Consider the following 21,540-nt stretch of genomic DNA (forward strand, 5'->3'; position numbering starts at 1 on the left):
AAAAAAAAAAAAAAAAAAAAAAAAAAAAAAAAAAAAAAAAAAAAAAAAAAAAAAAAAAAAAAAAAAAAAAAAAAAAAAAAAAATAAAATATTTGCTAGCAGTTAGCAGTTGCTATTGAGACCTGGTTTTATCTGGGAAAGCATGACGAGAAAATGACATGAAGTCTGGCACATGGCTTCTGTTGCTGGGCAGAAGGTGCACGTGCCTGCATTTTACCCTGTCCATGATTTTAGATTATGTCAGCGACACTTTCTACGTGAAATTTTCAAATGTAACAGCGCCACATGTTCAACTCATGGGTGTCCCTGGTGCATCTTTAGATTTACAAATGATGATACTGATTCAGAAGTTATCTGTGGATATTCTTGGTCATTTCAGAGATCAGATCATTTAAGGGGCAAGACATTTCTAAAGATATGAGCATGGAGGTTCTTCCATGCATACCTTCGTGTTCTCCACAGGACGCAACACAGGTTTTAATACTTAGAGCACTCGCATGTTGCACACCTGGCTTCCCTCTTCCGTTGAGGGCACCACAGCACACAGCACGTGTGTTTCTGAGCTGGTTTTGTGCTGAGCACATCTTAGTGACTTAAATCAGGAACCACGGGGACCTCTTGCCTTGTACTCAGTATTACAGACTTGATTTTCACCCAGGCAGAACTGCTGTATGACTCCAGAGTGCTCCGTTTTCCCACCTAACTACCAGAAGGAGCTTTTTTCTCCTTAAGTAATTTGTCTCTCTTCTTAGGAACCCCAAATGGGGTATTGTTAAATACCACGGCTAAGCTTCTGTAATGAAACTTTATATATAGCTCCTGTATCTTAATCCTTCCCCATGTTCTCCAAGCCGTGGTTTCCTCATTATTTTCCCCACACCTCCTGCCCATTCTTGCTCATGGTTTGTCCGCTCCCTACTCGAGGCAGATGCCTTTCCTCGCTGTTTGTAACACAGAGCATCCTCCACTATAAATAACAATCATTATTTTGACTTGAGTTAATCCTCCCCTCCCTTTCAGAGTCTGCATTGTGCAAGGCTTGTCACATCGTTTCTTCCTTTCTGCTCTGCTCTGTGCTGTCTCTCCTGGGCCTGGTTAACTTCTAATTTGATGCATTCTCCTCACAGTTAGAGCTTTCTCAGATCTTGCTACAGTCGTCTCCCTATGGTACGCCTCCATCTCTATCTCCAAGTCCACTCTTCAGCCTGTGTGTTTTTATCTTAAGGAAATTCAGAAGAGCCCGTAGCTCAGGCTGTCGACGTAGAAGCTCAGGCAGAGGGTGTGGGAGCTCACACACTATTTTGAAGCATGAGGCTTGTGATCTTCAGAGAGAACGAACGTGAGCCCTGCTCAGGCCCCATGTGTGGAACCAATGAGAACCAATGAGAACCAATGAGAAACTCCTTCCTCCTGCAATCAGAGACGACTGAGCTGTGCTATGCTCAAGTTCTCGCACAAAGGTTTTCATCCTCTGGGAGTCTTCTACCACACTCGTAAAGACTGAGTCCAGAGAGGACAACCACAAGTCTCACAAGCCCCCAGGTCTGAAATATTTGTGAATTAGATTAGGTTAAATGAAATGCTCCTCTTTTCACTTAGGACTAGTTCATGGGCTATAGGTCTGAGCATTTAATACTCTACTACTTCGGAGTCAGTCCTCCATGCCTCTCTGGCATTTGTCTGCTGTTCCAGTGTTGGTCCCCTGTGCCTCTCTGGCACTTGGCCAGGCTCACTGAGTTTGGCTTTGCACATTCCGCCCTCTCACCTCCTGTTCACTGCTTCCCACCCCCTGCTGTGTCTCATTTCTCTTTCCGCTGTGTCAGTTTCACTCATTCTTGTGAATGAATGAGTCCACAAACCGGGTACATATGAAGTGACAAACAGATCGAGATGGGTTCCGTTGGCTCGGGTCTCGTCAGGAATGCAACAGTGAATGCTGCTGACGGTGAATGCTGCGTTTTTCTTTTCTTTTTTCTTTTTCCTTTTGCCTATCCTGTGGTTATAAACATGTACTAAATCAACAAGGAAGCGAATGAACGAATGGATAATGTGTCTCATATTTAACTTAAGTATGAGCAGAACTCAGTTTTTTTCCTCCAGTCATATTTATCTTGTGTCATTTTCTTCTCCCCACCACTGGTAATTATGTCTACCTCCAGCCCACAAATGTTAAATATAAACATAGGTATTTACTGGACATTGAAAAAGCCTATTCCATCTAGAGTTGATGAAGTACTTCTCACAAGCTGTTTGCTATTATAAAAAACAGGTACAGTTTCCTTACATATCCTGAAGGGCCGTGCATTCAATGTGACAAAGACACCGGGGAACAGAGCAGTCCCTGTCCCAGGACTTCAGGTACCCCAGTGCTGCCAGCGCATGGTACACACAAGACAAGGGGGTGGTCCCTGGATGGACTCACAGGACAGTGTGTGGACCGTGGTGAAGACAGAAAGTGTCCCATTACTCTGTCCTCTGCTAAGGGCCACCATTTCTATGACAGTCATAGCGGTGTGATGCAGTCCTCGTCCCCTTCTTTCTTTGTGATAAATCAGCTGAATGTTGTCCACCCCATGGCTGCCACTTAGGCCGTTGTTCTCGTCCAGAGCAGGATGTCTTCTCCACACACTGGAGAGTTGTTGCTAAATGTTCACAGTTGAGTAAAACGATGGGAAGGATGTGGAGTCAGTTTTCAAATGGTGACACTTCCTAGGGTTTTAGACCTGTCTGGAAATGCACTAAAGGGTGCTTAGCCTAGCAGAGCGTAAAGAAAACAAATGAGTAAAAGGAAGAGAGACACATTTGTCGATTACCTAGATTAAACCTCAAAGGGAAAACCAAACACATGAGTGTTGCTTAAGTTTAAGAGAGGGAGACAGATTCAGCATTTAATTCACCAAAGACCATAGATGTTGCATTTCTAGGATGAACTGTGAAACCAGGGGCCTTGCAAGATTTCCATCTCTTGTTATTTTCTAAAGCACAAATTTCCTGTATTAGTCAGGGTTCTCTAGAGTCACAGAACTTATGGGGAGTCTCTATAGAGTAAGGGAATTGGTTATGATGACTTACAGTCTGTAGCCCAACTCCCTAACAATGATCATCATAGGCTGTGATTGGAAGTCCAAGGATCCAGTACCTGTTCAGTCCCACAAGGCCAGCAGGCGAAGAAGAGTGAATCTTCCTTGTTCCAATGTCCTATGTAAGTCTCCAGCAGAAGGTGTGGCCCAGATTAAAGGTGTGTGCTACCATGCCTGGATCTAGGACTTGCTTTTTTTCCAAATGTCCTTGAATTCAGAAATGTCCTTGCCTTAGTCTCCTGGGATTCATAGCCACTATGCCTCAAGATCTCCATGCCAAGATCCAGGTTAGAAACTTGTATCCTCCAGCCTCAAGATCTGGATCACAGGTAAGCCTTCCAATTCTGGATTGTAGTTCACTCCAGATATAGTCAAGTTGACAACCAGGAAACCCATTACACTTCCTTACAGAGTCCCTTTACTGATAGTTAGACGGGCAGAATGTATGTGAAGATATAAATTTAACAACTTTATCCCCAGTCCAGCGTGTTTCCTCATCTCCAATTCCTTCTCAGAGGGATGCCATCAGAAGTTTTCTGAAGTGAGAGTTATGGTCTTGTGTTTTACATTTCAGGACCAGCGATAAAAGGAAAAACTTGGCCAAACAAAAAGCGGAGGCTCAGAGGAGGCTGTACGGTCAAAACCCAGTAAGAAGGCTTTCGCCAGGCTCCTCCGACTGGGAACAGCAGAGGCACCAGCTGGAGAGGCGGAAAGAAGAGTTGGTATGGGCGCTGGGCTTGGTATCTTGGCTTATTTTTATTCTGACTTGTGCTGTGGTGCATAGGGAACCCATGCTAGGCAAGTGCTCTGTCACCGAGCCACCCCCCAGCCTGGTGTGAACATTTTAACAGCGACTTACAGTTTTAACTGCATGACCTAGCATAATTTTTATAAAAATCTGATCATTTTTAGAAAGAGAGACTCCTTCAAGTACGAAAGCAGGTTTCGCAGGAAGAACATGAAAACCGACATATGGGGAATTACAGGTAGATGGCGCTGCGTGGTTCTTGTTGTGGTTGTGGTTGTGGTTGTTGTTGTTTGTTTTTCTGAGACCCAAGGGGTGGTGCTTCTTCATTCTTGCCCTTCTCAGTGGATTTTAAGTGCTGTGCTTTCTTCGTTAGAAACAGCTTCTCACTCACTATGTTTCAGGACATGAACCGGTGTCTGCAGGTAGATGGCTCTTGGCTCCTGCTGACTGGGCCAGCTTCTGCTCTGCCTAGGGAGGTTTTTAACCAATGTTTTCTGTGACTGTCCTTGGTCACTATGTAGTATTTTAAGAAAAGCAAGAGTCATGTCTTATAGTATTCTTTCTGGCAGTTTCTGCTGGCTGCTGAATTTCCTTAACAACAAGGCAAAAAAAGAACGTATTTGAAGGGTCTGGGTGGAGATGGGAGAGAGGGTATGGGTAATCTTCACAAAATACCCCTGGAGAGGACAAAAAGGGACCCCTTAATATTCTTGGAAAGATGGTCCCTCCTCCCGGCCTGACATCACTACATGAGGATTTAGCAGAGGGTTGGGGAGGGGTTCAGATCTTCTCACCCTTTCTGGTAGCATCCCCTTCTTCCTGGCATCAACACCCCCAGAGCAGCAAGGAGAGGTGAAGACACTCTTCCCATTCTGCTTCCACTCTCTTTTCATTTCCTCACCCCATGAGTACTTGCATGAGTATATGGACCCTGACAATGTATGTAGTGCATACATTGATACATATGTACCTTCTGCATTATCCCGGGTCCCCAGAACACTTTCTCTCAAAGTTCAATATTTTGCCAACTTGTCCAAACACCATTCTTCAAACCCTTCAGTGGACTTGTCTACATAAGTGGTATACCAGATGGACACTTGGGACTCCCCCTTACTCATCCATGTCTGTTTCTAGCACCTACTTGGCCCAGAGGGAGGGGGGCAGTGGTTCTCTAAACTGGTGATCTTAGCTACTGAATTGTGTCAGATTCTTGTAAGCAAATGGGTTTCTCTGATCTCTCTTTTTCATAGGAGAATTTATCCTCCTGAAGATAAAGCACTGCTTGAGAAGTATGAAGGTTTGCTGGCCGTCGCCTTCCAGACCTTCCTCTCGGGAAGAGCAGCTTCATTCCAGCGAGAAATGAACAATCCTCTGAAAAAGATGCGGGTGAGAGGATGAGAGCCAAGCTCTGTGTCCTTAGTAATGAACCATCTTAGGCTGAGGATATGGTTCAGTGGGTAGAAATGTCTAAGCATGAAGACCTGATTCAAAATCCTCTACACCCACGTACAAAGCCGGTTGTAAGCATCCATACTTCTGTAACCCCAGTGCTTTATGGGGCAAAGACAGGAAGGTCCCTGGGCATTGCTAGCTGCCAGCCTGGTTCAGGTTCAGGCAGAGACCCTATCTCAAGGGAATAAGGCAGAGTGGTTGATACAGAACCTTCACTGACTTCTGTAAATACAAACACATACAGACAGACACATGCACACACATACATGTGCATTGACATACACACACATACATACATGCACATAGACACACATGCACACACATGCATGCAAGCAGACATACATGCACATATACACATGTACACATACAAGCATGCATACACACAGACACATACACATACACACAGACATACACACAAATTATACACATGCATGCACACAAACATACACACATGCACACATGCATATATACCATGTCCACATATATGCATACAGAGATATATACACATGTAAATACACATGCATGCATACAGACATACACAAGACATACACACAAACATGCACACATGCACATACACACATGCTCATATACACATGTACACACACAAGCATGCACACAGATATATACATATAAACACACTAGTGCACTTACAGACATACACACACACACACACACACACACATACACACACACACACACACACACACACACAAACACACACACACACACACACACGGTGGATGCTAGCTGAGCCTTACATATAGAAACACTTTACCTTTATGGTGTTCTTGATGCTTTTCTTCTTAAGTGGTGGTCACATTTCAGAGCTAACTAAGTGACTTCATCAATAAGATGCATAGTAGGACAAACTTCAGGCTGATCATTCTGATACTGTACTGTAATCTCATTATAATAAAATGCATCCTGACATAGATTTGTGTATGAAACTGGATAGGGAAATCTGTTGAGGTAATCCAGTGGCTTGTGACGTTCTTTTAATTATAGCTAACACTGCACTAGTTTCTCTTGATGCTACATAGACTTGGCAAAGGAGAACAATTACGGTTCTGTCCCTCATTTGAATGTGGCAGCACAGGCTTGCCTTACTAGCACTTGGGAGACTGAGGCAGAAGGATTGCCTAGATGGCCTAAAGAGTTGACGAGCAGCCTGGTCTCCAGAACAAGGCCTGTCTTGGAATCTTCCACAAAAGCTCACACCTCCAAGTCTTTCTCCTGTTTATCTCTTTCATTTCCCCGTTCCTCTGCGTCCTTCTCCTCTCTCCTCTTCCCTCCTCTCTCATTTTTCTTTCTCTTCCTCTGTCCATTCTCCCCACCTCTTTCCGTCTGCCCTTCCTCTTTTTCCTTGTGCAGGGTCTATTGGTTCTCTATTGCAGTATAACAACTGTTTATTTGCTTATTGTGTGGCCCTGACAGGTAACAGCTGAGTAGTTTCCTGGGCTGGTCTTACTTTGCAGTGAATTGTGTAGGGCAGAGATGTTTGCACTTGGCGGGGGAGGGAATGTCAGGGTGGCCTCACTCACAATGTGTCTCAGCCATCAGCTATGGTGTTGGCACACCTGGGAAACACCTGGGAGCTGGCTGAGCGTCTCTATTTTTGTGCGTGCTCTGGTTAGACAAGCTAGCTGGGGCTCTTAATCTATCATCCTGATACTATCTCAAGGTGACAGTCTTAACTCAGCAGAATTCACCTATGATGGTTTTGTCTCTGCCATCTTTCCCCGATTTGATAGAGGATCCCAAAGTTAAAAGTGACCACTCCTCCTCTCGCTCTCTGGGGAGGAGCCTGCCTCTTTCTGGAGAATTGAACTCCTTTGCTCTTTGATCATCTGTAGTTTTCTCTTTTAAAATATATGGCTGCTTGGTTCATCTGGAGTTTTTAGGATGAAAATATTGTTTGTTTTGGTTTTTCTCCTGAATAAAATCAGGCTCCTCGAGGATGCTGTTCGTTTCTAAGGATGCTGTCCTTATAACCCAGTGGACCAGAGCCAGAGGCTTTTTGGCATTTTTATAGCAGTCTTTCCTAGTTGGAATGCATTTCTACTGTGAGCTGTGGTGTGACTCCTGTTTTCTTCTGTAAACTTTAAGGAGGTTTTGAAGTAGAAATCACAATATGTGAGCTTAGTTTTGTCAGTGATGATGTCTGGATCACACGGCGAGGTGGCTGATCATACCCCTCAATACAGCTGTGCAGGTTTGCTCAACTTCTGATATTGGTGGATGGCCTTACAGTTTTCCCTGTGATTTCAAAGTAAATTCAGAGGCTCATAAGATAAAGCTACTGGGATACTTAGAGATTTCCTCTACCAGTAATAGGCATTGAATTAAAATATTTCGTAAGGCTGTAAAAATATTCTTGCAATAATTAGTATTTGTAAACAGCTTCATTAAGTGGTACCCATTACACAAATTTCTAACATTAAATTCTTTCTAAATGAAACTCCTGGACAGTTTTCATTTTCTGTGTCCTGTTTTAATATTAAATTGTGCTAATCAGTACAGGAATGATTATTGGGATGAAGTCTGAAAGACAGGCATGAGCTTTTCATGTCTTAGTGTCTAGCGAGATGATTTATTAAGGTTGGCAAGCCTGAGATTTCAGTGATATGTTGGGAAGAACATGCTCGCCTATGATGATTGCACAAATACTTCAGCTGTGTGTTATGTTTATCCCCAGATTTTGGTAAAATTTCCTGAAGCCTTTGCCTTTAAGGTTTCTTTCATCTGAGTAATCACCACGGCATAGGTTCTAGAATAACCACCGTACACCAGCTTGTAGAGATTAGTGACCTCGTAAAAAGTCTCTATACTTTCAGTGACCACCATTTTCATCACGTTTCTGAAGGAGGAAGATCTCCTGGATCTTCTGGAGCAGTGCGAAATCGATGACGAAAAGCTGATGGGGAAAACCGGCCGGGTCCGAGGACCGAAGGTGAGATGGCGCCCAAGTCCATGTCATGGGTGCAAGTGATCTCTGCTAGGCATTTCCCTTAACAGGTAGGATGCGTTTTCATAGGAATTTCAGGAACTTTGTGTTCAGTGAAGGCAAAACCAGGCAAATGGTGTTGCCTAACACTCTCGAGCTTTGTTTCATTAGCTTCCATTAGTTTTGGTTCATCCTCAAGTGCTGATGAATGCCTAGAGATTCAGATAGGCTGGACGTAGGAGGACTACAGTGTTAGAGTTTTATTATAGTCCTAGATAACTAACAAAGAAGTATTTGGGATTATAGATAAGGCAGATTGTGACACTAGAGGTACATTATTAATAGGAAACCCTCCTGTCTGTTCATTTAGTTTCCATACATTGTGAATGTCCACATTGTACACTGAGTGTAGGCTTAGAGTTTTCACAACCTACTTTAATAAGGGTGCTTTAACCTCCCTGTTAGCTCACTACCCATCAGAGGTAGGGGAGAAGAAAGTTTAATAGGAAATGGGGTTTGTGGACATGCTTGGAAATAGTTCTTTGGGGGCTATTCCAATCTCCAGTCCAGCCCACTATCAAAACACCAAACACGAATCAGCAACAGCAGTCCAGTTCACTCTACAAACACCAAACATGAACCAGCAGTGACAGTTACATCTGGAAGAAGGGGAGAAGCTCCGCTGAGTGGCAAGAAGCCCCTGGAATTTCAGGAGACGTTCTTTGGCGAGTTTCTCTCTACAAAGCCACGAAAAGCAAAGATCAGCCACACTGTACAAGGCAAACCAATTTAAGACAGTCTTCAGCAAAGACTAGCAAAGCGGATCAAGGCAAAGTAATGCACGAGCTTCATCACACTGTGGGGTTCTATGTACACTCGTTCTAATCATCACTCGTCCTTTCACCTGTCTGCTTTAGCAAAACATCCCCTCTCCTGTTCCTGCTTTGGCTAACATCACATGACATAACCAAGTCCCCACAGAAACCAGAAATTTCCATTTCAGTTGAGTGTAATTCTGTTCTCCCCTTTCTTGCCCATTTTTCCTATTAGCTTCCCCTGCCTTCCTAAACTTTTTTACTTTCTTTTTTGTATTAAGTTTATGTCCATGATTTTATGTATCTATATAAAATGAAGTAACCGCAACCAAAAGAAAACGTACAATATTGATCTGAGATTGTCTTATTCACTTAACACAAATATCCCAGTTGCATATTTTCTTATAAATGATACAAATTTAGCTTCTTAATGGCCGAACATTTTTATTGTGTGTGTAAAGCATACATTTCCTTGTCCAATGCTCTGATGTTGGCATTTAGGGTTGTTTATGTAGCACAGTCTTTGCAAATGGTGTGGTAATAAGTGCTGCCATCAGGAATCTCTGCAGTGTCTTCGGGAGCCTTTCCTTTGCTGACAGAGTGTTCCTACAAACAGGCCCAGTTCTTAGGAATGGGAATGCCGTTGTGTAGTCGGAAGAGAGGCACATATCTGCTTAACTTAGCATCTGTGATGTTGCTCCCTCTGTTTAATGTATGAGATATTCCTCACTGGCAGGGAAACGCAAAGTTGAATTTGAGAAATCCTAGACACACTTTTTTTCTTTTTAAGATTCATTTATTTACTATATGTAAGTACAATGTAGCTGTCTTCAGACACTCCAGAAGAGGGTGTCAAATATCATTACGGATGGTTGTGAGCCACCATGTGGTTGCTGGAATTTGAACTCAGGATCTTTGGAAGAGCTCTTAACCTCTGAGTCATCTCACCAGCCCCAGGACATGCTTCTCAGTGTTTGGGAACTTCTTCACACATGTTTCAGCATTGCTGAGCCATCTCTCCACTCACACACAATTTGTTAGGGTTGTATGCTTTAACACTTGTTCACTAAAGTGTACAGGTAGGCTTTATTGAACATTAAACATACAGGTATTATTTAAAACCTGGTCACTAAAACAAAGAAGAAGAAAACACACTGATGTATTGGTGGACTGTTTAGTGACTCCCTAACTAGCCTACATCATGGCTACTTTGTGTGAACTTGCCTTGCTCCACTATGTAGACTTAAATTTAAGTCTACTTAAACTTTCCCTCATTCCCCCTCTTGCCCATGAGTAATGGTGTTTCAGAGCAGTTGTGAAAAGTCATTATTTGTGTGAGGTTGTGTGTACTTTTAAGGTGGGGAGTACATTTTTATCTTTCATCTGTAGCACCTAAGAGTGTCTAGAACATCGCACTTCCCCAAATCTATTGGTCAAAATTGTCCAATGTGTCCAAAAAGTTCTCATTGGATAGTTGATGAGGGGCTAGGTAAATGTATGTGTGGTGAGTATGGAGTGTAAATTAGGAGGGTTGCCTGGAGACAGCCTTCTAGACTGGAGGTATTTCCACAGGAAACAGATTTGCAAAATGAGCCTTGCCTTCACGATTAGGAGGGACAAGCAAGGCAGAGCCTTGGAGTTGTCATGCTGTGTTGATTGGTGTGATGGAGATGGAGGTGTGGAAGTCTGTGGCACACTTCAGGAGCAAGAAATGAAAATGATGCAAGGCAATCCTGGCAAGGGATACCTGTGTGAAGACCCTGGATATCACAGATTGTTCTGAACGCTGAACGTTCCTGTGAAACAAATACGTTTAGATTATCTGAGAAAGTGAATGCCCTTGTGAGTCATGGCTCCACTGGGGGAAACAGTTGAGGAATTTTTAAGCTTTGCCTATTTTATAAGTATCTTGCACCAACTGGTTGTAGCACTAGAGTTCCTAAGCTTTGTGTAGCAGTCATCAGCATATGCCAAAACCAACTTGAGACAGCCTGGGGACACAACATCGATGGTAGAAAGGCATATGCAAAGGCCCTTGGCATCTTATATTTTTCTTACAGGAGACTTGACATCCAAATCAAAGCATGACAGATTCCAGGGAAGAACTCACATTGTATATTTTCCACCTTCTCTCATCCTAAGTAAACTGGAGAAGCTAACCATGTATTTGTTGAAATGAGATGAACTGGGCAGTTCCTTATGAAGTAGCTGAGATTGGCATAATTAATATAGAAATGTATTTATAATTTTTATTTAAGTTTTATCAAGGTGTCTAAAAGGACCCATATGATGGCGCACGCCTTTAATCCCAGCACTCGGGAGGCAGAGGCAGGCGGATTTCTGAGTTCGAGGCCAGCCTGGTCTACAAAGTGAGTNCGGATTTCTGAGTTCGAGGCCAGCCTGGTCTACAAAGTGAGTTCCAGGACAGCCAGGACTATACAGAGAAACCCTGTCTTGAAAAACCAAAAAAAAAAAGGACCCATACTTCTAAAGAGAACTCCCATTTCAAAGAGACAGTGCTTCATGGTGAACAGTGGTCACCAAGGGCTTCATTAGTTGAATAATTTGAAATTTTTTTGTTAAGTCAACTTTGTATAGGATAAATAGTAGTATTTATACTATCCTGTATATAGTATTTTACTATATACAATAAACAATATTTGAGAATTTAAGGAATATTAATTATTAAAACAGTAAAGCATTAGAGAGTTGGTAAGAACACAATAGTCTATACCCGTATGCATTTTTATATCTGTCCTGTTTCATAATGAAACTGCAAGTAAAATATAATTCATGTCATAACTCATGCCACTTTCAAAATCCCACCCCACAGTTAGAACATGACTGGGATTTCAGTTGCCATGAGTTCTCTTTACGCATTGCTTGAACAGTATGCTGGTCACAAAGTCCTGCGTGTTTGCATGACCCAGTGCTTCAGCTGCCCTGTTCCCTCCATGGCTTCCTAGTAGGGTTGAATAATTATGGACTCAGGGTCCTTGGGAAAGCCTGAAGCTTTGTGCTGCTGGAAGGAGGGTTGATCAAGCCTCTGTCCTTCTGGGTATACTAAACCTCTGAAGAGACATCTTTTCTCTGGAGTTCATGTTTGTCAAGGTTGTCAGCGTGTTTGATGGCTGCTTTGCTGGCAAATGTTTTTATGCATTTCCGTTTGAACATTTTTGGTACTCTGTTAATATTCGATCACCAGAAGGAGAGCATGTGCTTAAAGGCAAGTTGGTCCTTAGTGCACTCAGCTCCGTTTCCATCTTGGTTGCATTTCACCCGTCACACAAGCTGTAACGTTAACACTATCATGCTTTGGCTTGGTCTGTATTCTAGGTGATTCTTGAAATGCCTCTCGCCTTCCTTTCTTATCCTATACTGTCACACTGGAGGGACAGTTTTGTCCCACAAACTCCCATGACATCCAAGGAATTCATTATGGTATACAATAATATCAAAGCCACTAGTATACAACTGCAGAAGACTGTCTCAGCAGGAACAGGAGTTGAATGATGTGTGTAACAAGCAGCCTTAAAACAACTGAGTCACAGAGCTGTCTGCTTCTGCGTTACGCGCACCATTTCTGAAGTTAGGCCATCTCATCTCTCTCCTTGCCCCTCAACCTGGTGTCTTTAGAAGCATCTGTCAGAGGAATGGAAGCAGGTTGGTTCTCTGAGAAATACCAGGGCACAATACTGTAATCATCAGATCTGTACAGAGTCACTCCTCTGCGTCCTGTCCCTCTTTCAAAAAGTCTCACACCACGGTGATTTTCATATATGACATATTTTCATATATCACCTTGATGATAAAAAACCAGTGACAGCTCCACTGTGGCCAGAGTACATTGAAGTTAGAGATTCTCTGTGAAGGGTCCCAAGTCATCTGAAACAAATTCAGACAGTGGATAATTAACTAGTATTAATATATAAATAGATGAATACATAAATATTACTAGTGAGCTTGCCACTTGAGTAATGCTTTTCTTCCTGTACACTACCTGAGTGAATAGATTCTTGGGCTATATTTTAGTGCACGGTGTTCTAATGGATTCTCTTGTTTCTGCTTTCTTAGTCCTTTTGTCCTGCTTGCCTCTCTTCCTCCCCTCCCCCCACCTCCCACTCATTTTTTATTGGGTAAGGCTTGATACCTAATCTCTCTCGGGCAGAGTAAAGAAAGCTGATCGCGTTTAAAGTATTTATGTATATTTTTATATTAAACATTTTCCCTCACTTTGTTGTTTTTATTTACAGAAACCCACTATTGTTTATTGCGGTCACATAGAAAACAGCCTGGTCCTCATCAGGACTGAGCCATAGAAGGCTAAGCCAGATTCACAGCTAGGGCACGCTCTACCGGCCGATGCGCAGCAAGCAGTAGAGAGGGCTTTCCATCCTCACTAATAAGCAGGGAGCATGGGCGGGTAGGGGTGGGGTCTAAAAACAATGCGCCCTGTGCAGCGGGATTCTAACCAAACGCGTCCCTCTGTTTCAGCCCCTGTGCTGCATGCCAGAGTGTGCAGAGGTCACGAAGAAGCAGAAGTATTACGGTAGCAGTGACAGCAGCTACGACAGCAGCAGCAGCAGCAGCAATTCAGAGCTGGATGAGAACGAAAAGGAGCTGTGTCAGAAGAGACTAGACCAAGTCCCATATAGCCTTAAGCACACCAGTCACTGCAAGATAATCCAGCAATCCAGTAAGTCAATCTCTCCTACATCATTAGAGGAAGAACTATAGAATTGAGACTCTTGAACTCAATAAAAAGTCCGTGGGCCAAAAGAAGCATTGTCCTGTGTGAGGAAACCTGTGTTCACCCTGTCTTTCCCTGGCCAGAGCTGGGTCCATCCCTCAAACCCTCTCAACTTCTGTAAGGAGGGAGTGGATTGAATTGAGGACCCTTCCTTCCTCCCGTGTTCCACAGTGTGTTTGCTAAGCTGTGGCCTGGGTTTTGTGGATGTGCCGTAAGGCTTTTAGGTGGAGTGTGCTCTCTTTTAAGCCCACATCATGCCTGACTCAGTTTCTGCCTACCACCTACCTTGTTTGGTACTGTTACTTGGTTTTACACATCTCTTCAGGCATTTGACTTGATATTTCTTTGAGCCCAGAACTGTGAAGTAGTTAACATGTTGCTCCTAGCTTTTATTCTGGGCAAGCATTTAATCAGAACTCTGGGTACATGACAGGCATTTAGGAAAGCAACCAACTCTTCTTCCATCTTGTTCCCTCCAGCTATCTGCATTCTTTCTCTCTTTTCCTTTCTTTCCTTCCCTCAGTGCCAGTGACCATGATCCAGCCTCTGATTTGCCACTCACCCTTAAACATCCAAGCCAATATCTCCATTTTTTCCCCTCAGATTTTTCTTGAAATATACCTTCTTGCTGCTACCTCAGAAGTAGGACTGTCTTCAGACGCATGCCATACGGTCCTTTGCACAGCACATAGTGTCTCAAGGGTCCACCAAATTCTCCAGCTCAGCAGTGTAGTGAACAGGCTGCAGCTTTTGCAGAGCTGATTCCCAGCAATGCTTAGCACACGAGGGTCCTGGTATGTGTGTTAAAACTGGCCTGTGAGGCTCATAGTAAAGTACCCAAGGAGTGAAGAACTAATCAAAGGAAGAATTCGGAGAAACAATCTTTTGTTTTTCTCCAAGCATTCCATTGAGATACATGCCCCCACTGCCCCTGTCATGGAAGGTTCGTGGATTTAGCAGGGAACCCACCTTATTGATTGATATTCTCTAGCACCAGTGATTGATAGCTGCAACTCTCTTTTGCTTCCTTTCCTGAAAGATTTTGTAAATGCAGCTCTGAATAAATATGACTCAGTTTTTATTTTGGAAGCTGACATTTTATGTCCAAATTTTGCTAGGTTTTGATCCCTTGCCTGACAACTAATGTGTCTATTATTTAATAGCATGGACTGATGAAGGTTATGGGCCAGGAAGAGAAAAGATCCTGAGAGTTTTACAGCTCTGAGATTGTTCTATGCTCTGGGACCAGTAGGTTCAAGAACCAAGATTAGACAGTAGCATAATAAAGTGGGAAACAGAATTAAAACAGGTTTTTGTGTAGGAATCTTTATTTGAAGTCAACCCAATTCAATTACATATTTATTTCCTTATTGTATCTTTAGGTGGGAATTATACCAAGGGTTTTACTTTGTTTTATATTCTCTCTTTAATCTCAGGCCAGGAGCCCCATACCCACAGATGCTCTAATGACCAAGGGCAAAGTCCAGATCAGGAGTGACACTTTCTTGTGTAGACAGTGGGCTTGGTATTGTTAATGCCTCACAAAGCAACATAAACACTTTTTTCTCTCACATCATTTATAGGTGGAAGTCACAACCTAATCTACTCAGAATCACCGGTGTATCTAACTACTTTAGTTTTCTTGTCTGAATTTCCAGGTATGTAGGTGATAAGGGAGAAAGTAAGGTGACTGAGACAATGATATTTTCCTTCTAACCCCACGAGCAGGTTCTCATTATTCAGTCCTTACCTAAGACCTGTAAAGACCAACAGTGTAGCTGGGAGTATATGGTTTAGAATTCTCCTTGTCTTTCTCCTTTCTCTCTTCTCCCTTCTTCTCCTTCTCCCTTCTCCTTCTCCCTCCTCCTCCTCCTCCTCCTCCTCCTCCTCCTCCTCCTCCTCCTTCTTCTTCTTCTTCTTCTTCTTCTTCTTCCATGAGTTTTGTATTGTTGTATGTTAAATACATGACCTTTGTAACTAATATCTTTTAAAGGTAGACTGACCAGCGACATGTTCGCATATAGTGTGCTTCTAAAAAGTGCTGTCCATTACAAATACAGAAAGATGCTAAGACTTGCAGCAGAAGTTTTTGTTTTTAAACAGCATCTTCTAAAACTTAGATGAGTATGTATTTTTATTCTCCCCAGAACATAAAGAAACAATACATTTACCACACACTCACAGTATCTTTTAGGAGTGCTCACCTAAGCCTACATTTATATCTATCACATTTATGAAGTTTCGAGTTCTTTTCAACAGCTGATGAAGAGAGACCTTTGGGTATGCAACCCGGCTTTCATGTGAGTTTTAGTAATTTATTTAACTAATGGAGATTGACATATTCTCCAAGCAGAGAACAAACCCAGGATAGAGGATCTAGAAAAATGAGCAGAAGAAAAGATTAAAATGCTGGTGGTGTTGAACAACTCTCTTCTTTCCAGGTCTGGAGCCGCAGCTTTCCAGGGATGCTGCTTCTCTTTCATCAGTGTTCCCAGAATGCACAATGGCAAATATTTGATGATTTTTTAGATATTTATTTTGATAAGTCTTCTTATTCTTTGACTTCATTTTTTCTTCACTTAAATCTTTTGCTATTGAAATTTCTCTCTCTCCCTCCCTCCCACCCTCTTTTCTTCCCTCCCTCCCCCACTCCGTGTGTGTGTGTGTGTGTGTGTGTGTGTGTGTATGTGTAAGTCTACCAATTTTGCTGCAGCTCTTTTAATAGTCAATTATTATTTACATTAGAATAACCTTCATATCGTTCTGTTCTGTGACTTCCATAAGAAGCCCTGAATTCTGTCCCTTATCTGTTTACCCTGGCCACTATCTGTTCTGCTTTCCTCTCCCCTGTGATACTTACTTTAGAATGGTTAATTTCTGACCTACACAGAGACTCCAGTAGCTAGTTTTAACCCAAGGTTAGTAGATAGCATTGTGGATTTACAAAGAAGCGGAGACTTTTAGCATTCAAATGGTGAGGACTTGAGGTGTTGGCTGACCTTGGCCACCACCTTGCTGTGTGACTTTGGGAAGGCTCTTCTGATAGACTAGACAATAGAAATCCCTTTCCTGGTCAGGAAGATCGTTCAGTGTGTGAAATGCTTGCCATGCAAGTGTGAGGGCCTAGGTTCAGATTCTTAGAACTCAGATGACACCGGGTGCCATAACATGTCTGTAGCTCCTGTGTCCCTATGGCCTGTGTCCCTATGGAAAGATTGGAGGTGAAGACAGGGGGTTCCCTGTACTCTGGGGGACCAACTAGTCTTGCATCTACAGCAGTAAATGATGAACGATGAGTAGACTTTGTCTCAAATAAGGCTGAAGGCGAGGACTGAAAACTGTAGTTGTCCTCTGAACTCCACATGTGTGCTGTGGCATATGTGTTCCTGCATTTATACACACACACACACACACACACACACACACACACACACACACACACACACACTCCTTCTGTCAAGGTTTCTATAAGAGTGACATCAAGGAGAAGGACCTATATGCTCATGGGTGTTTGTCTCTTTCCTTCTGTGTCTCTAACATCACACTTGGAGAACTTAGCACTGATGTCTTGTTTAGTGTTTTCCCAGCAGAACTGTTCTTTACACACCAGAACTTCTCTTCTAGCGATGGTGTCTAGGCTTGACCTTTGTCACCCAGCCACCACCGGGGTCTAAGCATTAGTCTGTGGAGACCTACTAGGCAGAAAAGCGTACTAACAGCACCACTTCTCCATCATCGCTAGATTCCATGAGGCGTTCAGTCAGCTGCCCTCGGTCCATCTCTGCTCACTTACCTTCCAGAGGGGATGTGCGCCCCTTTTCTTCTCAACAAGTGATACCATTAGCAAGACCAACGTCAGCGTCTCGGTCACATTCCTTAAACCGCACTTCATCCTACGCGAGACACCTGCCTCACAGCAATGACACTGGCTCTACCAACACTCTGGTAAGCTATCAATGGGTTGTGTCCTTCTGAGGTTGAGGAACACTGCACTCAATGCAGTTGGAGAGGGGATCAGCTGAGAGGATGGGGAGACAGACCCCTAGTCCCTTCTGTAAGTCAGTCATGACCCTGGGAAACTGCATTGTTCATGTATCCTGGACTCCTAAGAGGCAAGCTCTACTACATCACAGAGCTCAAGGTTGGAGAGAGAAGCATGGCTTTCTTTTCTATCTCCTGATGCAGGAGCGTAACATTGTTGGTAATCATTTCCTGATGCAGGAGGATAACGTTGTTGGTAATCGTTTTTATAAACACGTTTCTTTTTCTTGCAATATCTCAATCTTCTGTAGAAACAAGCACAATTAGTGTATGGAAAATGCCTCTTTTAGACTCTAATAGTTTAAAAACTGGTTTAAAAAACTCTACTCATCGAGCCTAGGTGCGATGCTGTTTAGAATGCTTTCTGCAGATTATATTAACAAGGAATATCTCCTTTTCAGCATAAACTAGAGAAATTTACAATTGAGAAAGTCGGTGGTTTTATTATATTTTGCTGGAGCTAGACCAGAGAGTTATATAAAGTCTCTGTTTCATTAACATTAACAAATTTAAGAACGAGTCTTTCGAGTGGGAGAACTCTGGAGATATAACTGAATTCATTCCCTTCATAATGATGACTGATCTTATTATCCAATCCAAGAATCGGTGGCAAGTGAAACAGATTAGGAAGCCCTTTTGAATTACTCATATGTAATGTTTATATCCTGAGCAAGATAAAATACAACCAGGAGAAAACACAAAAGACATTCTTACAAATAATAACCATTTTAATGTTAAACATTCACAAATAAATGTCCACTTAAAAAATTAACAGTGTGTCCCTTTTACCTGGAGCTGTCTTTTACAATATACTGGTACAGTGGAATAAGACCCCCCCTCCATGTGTCTGTATTCTTTCAAATTTAAGAATGAGTCTTTGCGGCAATTGAAAACCAAAGAGCAGGAAGACGACCTCACCAGTCAGACCTTGTTTGTCCTCAAGGACATGAGAATCCGCTTTCCGGGGAAGTCGGACGCAGAGTCGGAGCTCCTGTTAGAAGATGTGAGTATTTGTATAAAATCCAAAGAGCATCTGTCTACTCTTCTGAGGGCATTAAAACGTGTTGCCTGGGACCAGGGAGATGGATCTGTTCCTAAAGCCCTTCCTGGGCCAGCATGGTCTTAGGCTGGGTCCTCAGAACTTACATAAAGAGCTGGCATGGTGGCCTGCAGCTGTGACCTCAGTACTGGAAAGGCAGAGGGAGGAAGACTCCTGAGGTTTCCCAGAGGTGAGCCGCAGGTCCCAGGGAAACGTCATTCAAGCCTGACCTCTGACCTCCACAGGCATGCATGCACACACATGTGCACACACATAAACACCAGCATACATGTGCATTGTACACATATGTACATGCACACATGCCTCCTATACATCTACACACATACAACAAACGTATTTTCTGGTCAAATTGTAATTGATTGAATAGGAAATGTAATTGATATTGCTTTCAGCCCCCAGAGACTTGACAAAGTAAAAGAATTCATTTTAGTTATTAGGAACATTTTATCATATAATAAGGCTTTCAAGTAAGAATAATTAGCATCAAATAATAACTGTTCCCCATGATCAAATAAATATCAGGGTAAACTCTTCTATTTAAAAACTAAGTTGAAGAGCTTAAGATGAAAAGAGACAGGATGAAAATAGCGCCTTGGTATAAAATGTCAAGAGGAGTTACAGGTGATGCCTGGAAAATCACGTTTTGAAACAGCCTGGATGAGTTATTTTCATGCCCGCCACCTAGTGGAGCATTTGGGTGGCAGACGTTCAGACGCTCCGCAGTCAGGACTTGCTCCTCTCTTAGAAAGAAATCCAAGGTCACGGAAATGGTTTGATGGAAGAACATTTCTTCACTCAAGGTTTCTCTTATCCGCCCAACACGCTTTATAAATGCCCATAGTTAGATCATCCATCGGCCACAGAATGTTTTGGGGGTAGGGTTGGTGGCTTGTGATTTTCTTTTCCCCACAAGACAAGGCGCCATCTAGTGGTCATATGTAGAATAAGAACCAAAGCTCACACTGGGTCCTCTTATTGTTCATCCGCAAGTGCATAGAAATAACGAAACAAGAGAAAGATTTCTTGCTGCAAAAATCTGCAACGGCATCATATTATTGTTATTAGAGAATTACCGTTAATTATCCAAGTCTTTTGAATTTTGTGCTAAGTTTTTTTTTTTTTTTTCAAAAGTGAAAGTCAGATGTTGTTTGTCAGGGAGCTTGTTACAACAAAAGAAAATTTAGATTGAGTATAAGGCATTGTGATAGACATGTTTTACATCTTTTTATTTAGTGTGTTTATGTGTGTTGGTCCCAGGAATTGAAAGAAGGTTACACTCAGCAGCAAGCATCTTTGCCCACTGAGCTTTAGCACCAGCCTGGAAATGTTTTTACTCACTTTGATAATGTTTATTTCTAAGAAAAGCCAGTAACTTTGAAGCAGGCACATAATTTTTGTCTGTCTTTTATGATCCGATATTTTCTTTTCGAATTTATTTCTTTTATTGAATATTTGCCTCCATGTGTGTATGTGCACCACATGTGTGCCCGCTGCTCAGAGGTCAAGGATGGCGTCACAGCCCCTAGAACAGGAGTCATAGACTATGTGCTGGTAAGTGGGTGCTAGGAATTGAACCCAGGTTCCCTACAAGAGGAACGAGTGCTCTTGGCCACTGAGCGATCACCTTGGTTCCATTAAGGTCTGCTGTTTTTAATTAGAAAACGAGAGAGTGGAACTAATGTATGTGGCTATTGCGATTCTTCTACAAAGAAGATTGTTAGGCTTATACAATTAATGAAATGTAATTAATAATTAATGTCAGGCGTTAGATTCTTTACTGTATGTCCGCTGTGTTCCAGACTTGAATGCTTGCTACAGTATCCATTACTAGGGTGTATATTGAGGAATTCTGTAGAATTCTGTAGGTAATACAAAACAAAGGGCTAGTAGAACTCTAATTAAATATAGGCTGACTTTGAATGTATTGTTCAATATTCTATCACTATGTGGGTAACACAGCCCTTTGAGTAAATATAGGAAAATCTGTGTTGGAGCCCTACCTAAAATGTGTGTATCCAAGGATTTCTGACTTTTACTCTCTGAGTGATATTACTCTTACTGGAGCGAAAGAAATGGGCTCAGGTTTAGAACTTCTGACTTGTCTAAATCTCTTCAGGCATCTTTTTATGAATGGTAGAATTGTTATTATAAGTAGTCTCATAGAGCCGTCACTGCACGGATGAATACAGTCATGGATAACGGGGTCATTCACTATTCTCGGCGAGCATTCTAAATTAAATTTGTTAACTTCTCTCCCCCAATAGATCATGGATAACTGGAAGCATTATAAAACAAAAGTGGCTTCATATTGGCTCATAAAATTGGACTCTGTAAAACAACGGAAAGTGAGTAGCACTTGAAAAATCACTTGGCCATTTATATGTTCATTAAGCTAAAGTGTTTATTTAAGTTCATAACAAGTTTACACATGAACATTTGTTTGCTTATTTATTCAACAAATACTGTGCACCTACTATGTGTTAGACAAGGTTTAGGCCCGTGTGTCAGCATGTATCTGTGAGTAGTGTGCCAGCAGGTATCTGTGAGTAGTGTGCCAGCAGGTATCTGTGAATCAGTGTGTCAGCATGTATCTATCTGTGAGTAGTGTGTCAGCAGATGTCTGTGAATCAGTGTGTCAGCATGTATCTGTG

General features: G+C 42.4%; 1 protein-coding gene across 3 annotated transcripts in view; it reads left to right on the forward strand.

The window, feature by feature from the left end:
- Ttll7 (tubulin tyrosine ligase like 7) overlaps window positions 1-21,540 on the forward strand; it is a 128,940-nt gene that overhangs the window by 69,215 nt on the left and 38,185 nt on the right. For 2 of the 3 annotated variants that reach the window (XM_021157823.2, XM_021157824.2), the window contains exons 11-19: window positions 3,654-3,801; window positions 3,992-4,065; window positions 5,078-5,213; window positions 8,143-8,229; window positions 13,533-13,734; window positions 15,372-15,446; window positions 17,531-17,733; window positions 18,698-18,832; window positions 21,154-21,234. In XM_021157823.2, the coding sequence (XP_021013482.1) occupies window positions 3,654-3,801; window positions 3,992-4,065; window positions 5,078-5,213; window positions 8,143-8,229; window positions 13,533-13,734; window positions 15,372-15,446; window positions 17,531-17,733; window positions 18,698-18,832; window positions 21,154-21,234 (1,141 nt within the window). The remainder of the gene's footprint in view (window positions 1-3,653; window positions 3,802-3,991; window positions 4,066-5,077; window positions 5,214-8,142; window positions 8,230-13,532; window positions 13,735-15,371; window positions 15,447-17,530; window positions 17,734-18,697; window positions 18,833-21,153; window positions 21,235-21,540) is intronic. The other variant, XM_021157826.2, reaches the window with a different exon arrangement.

Source organism: Mus caroli, chromosome 3, assembly GCF_900094665.2.
Source record: "Mus caroli chromosome 3, CAROLI_EIJ_v1.1, whole genome shotgun sequence".
NCBI lineage: Eukaryota > Metazoa > Chordata > Mammalia > Rodentia > Muridae > Mus > Mus caroli.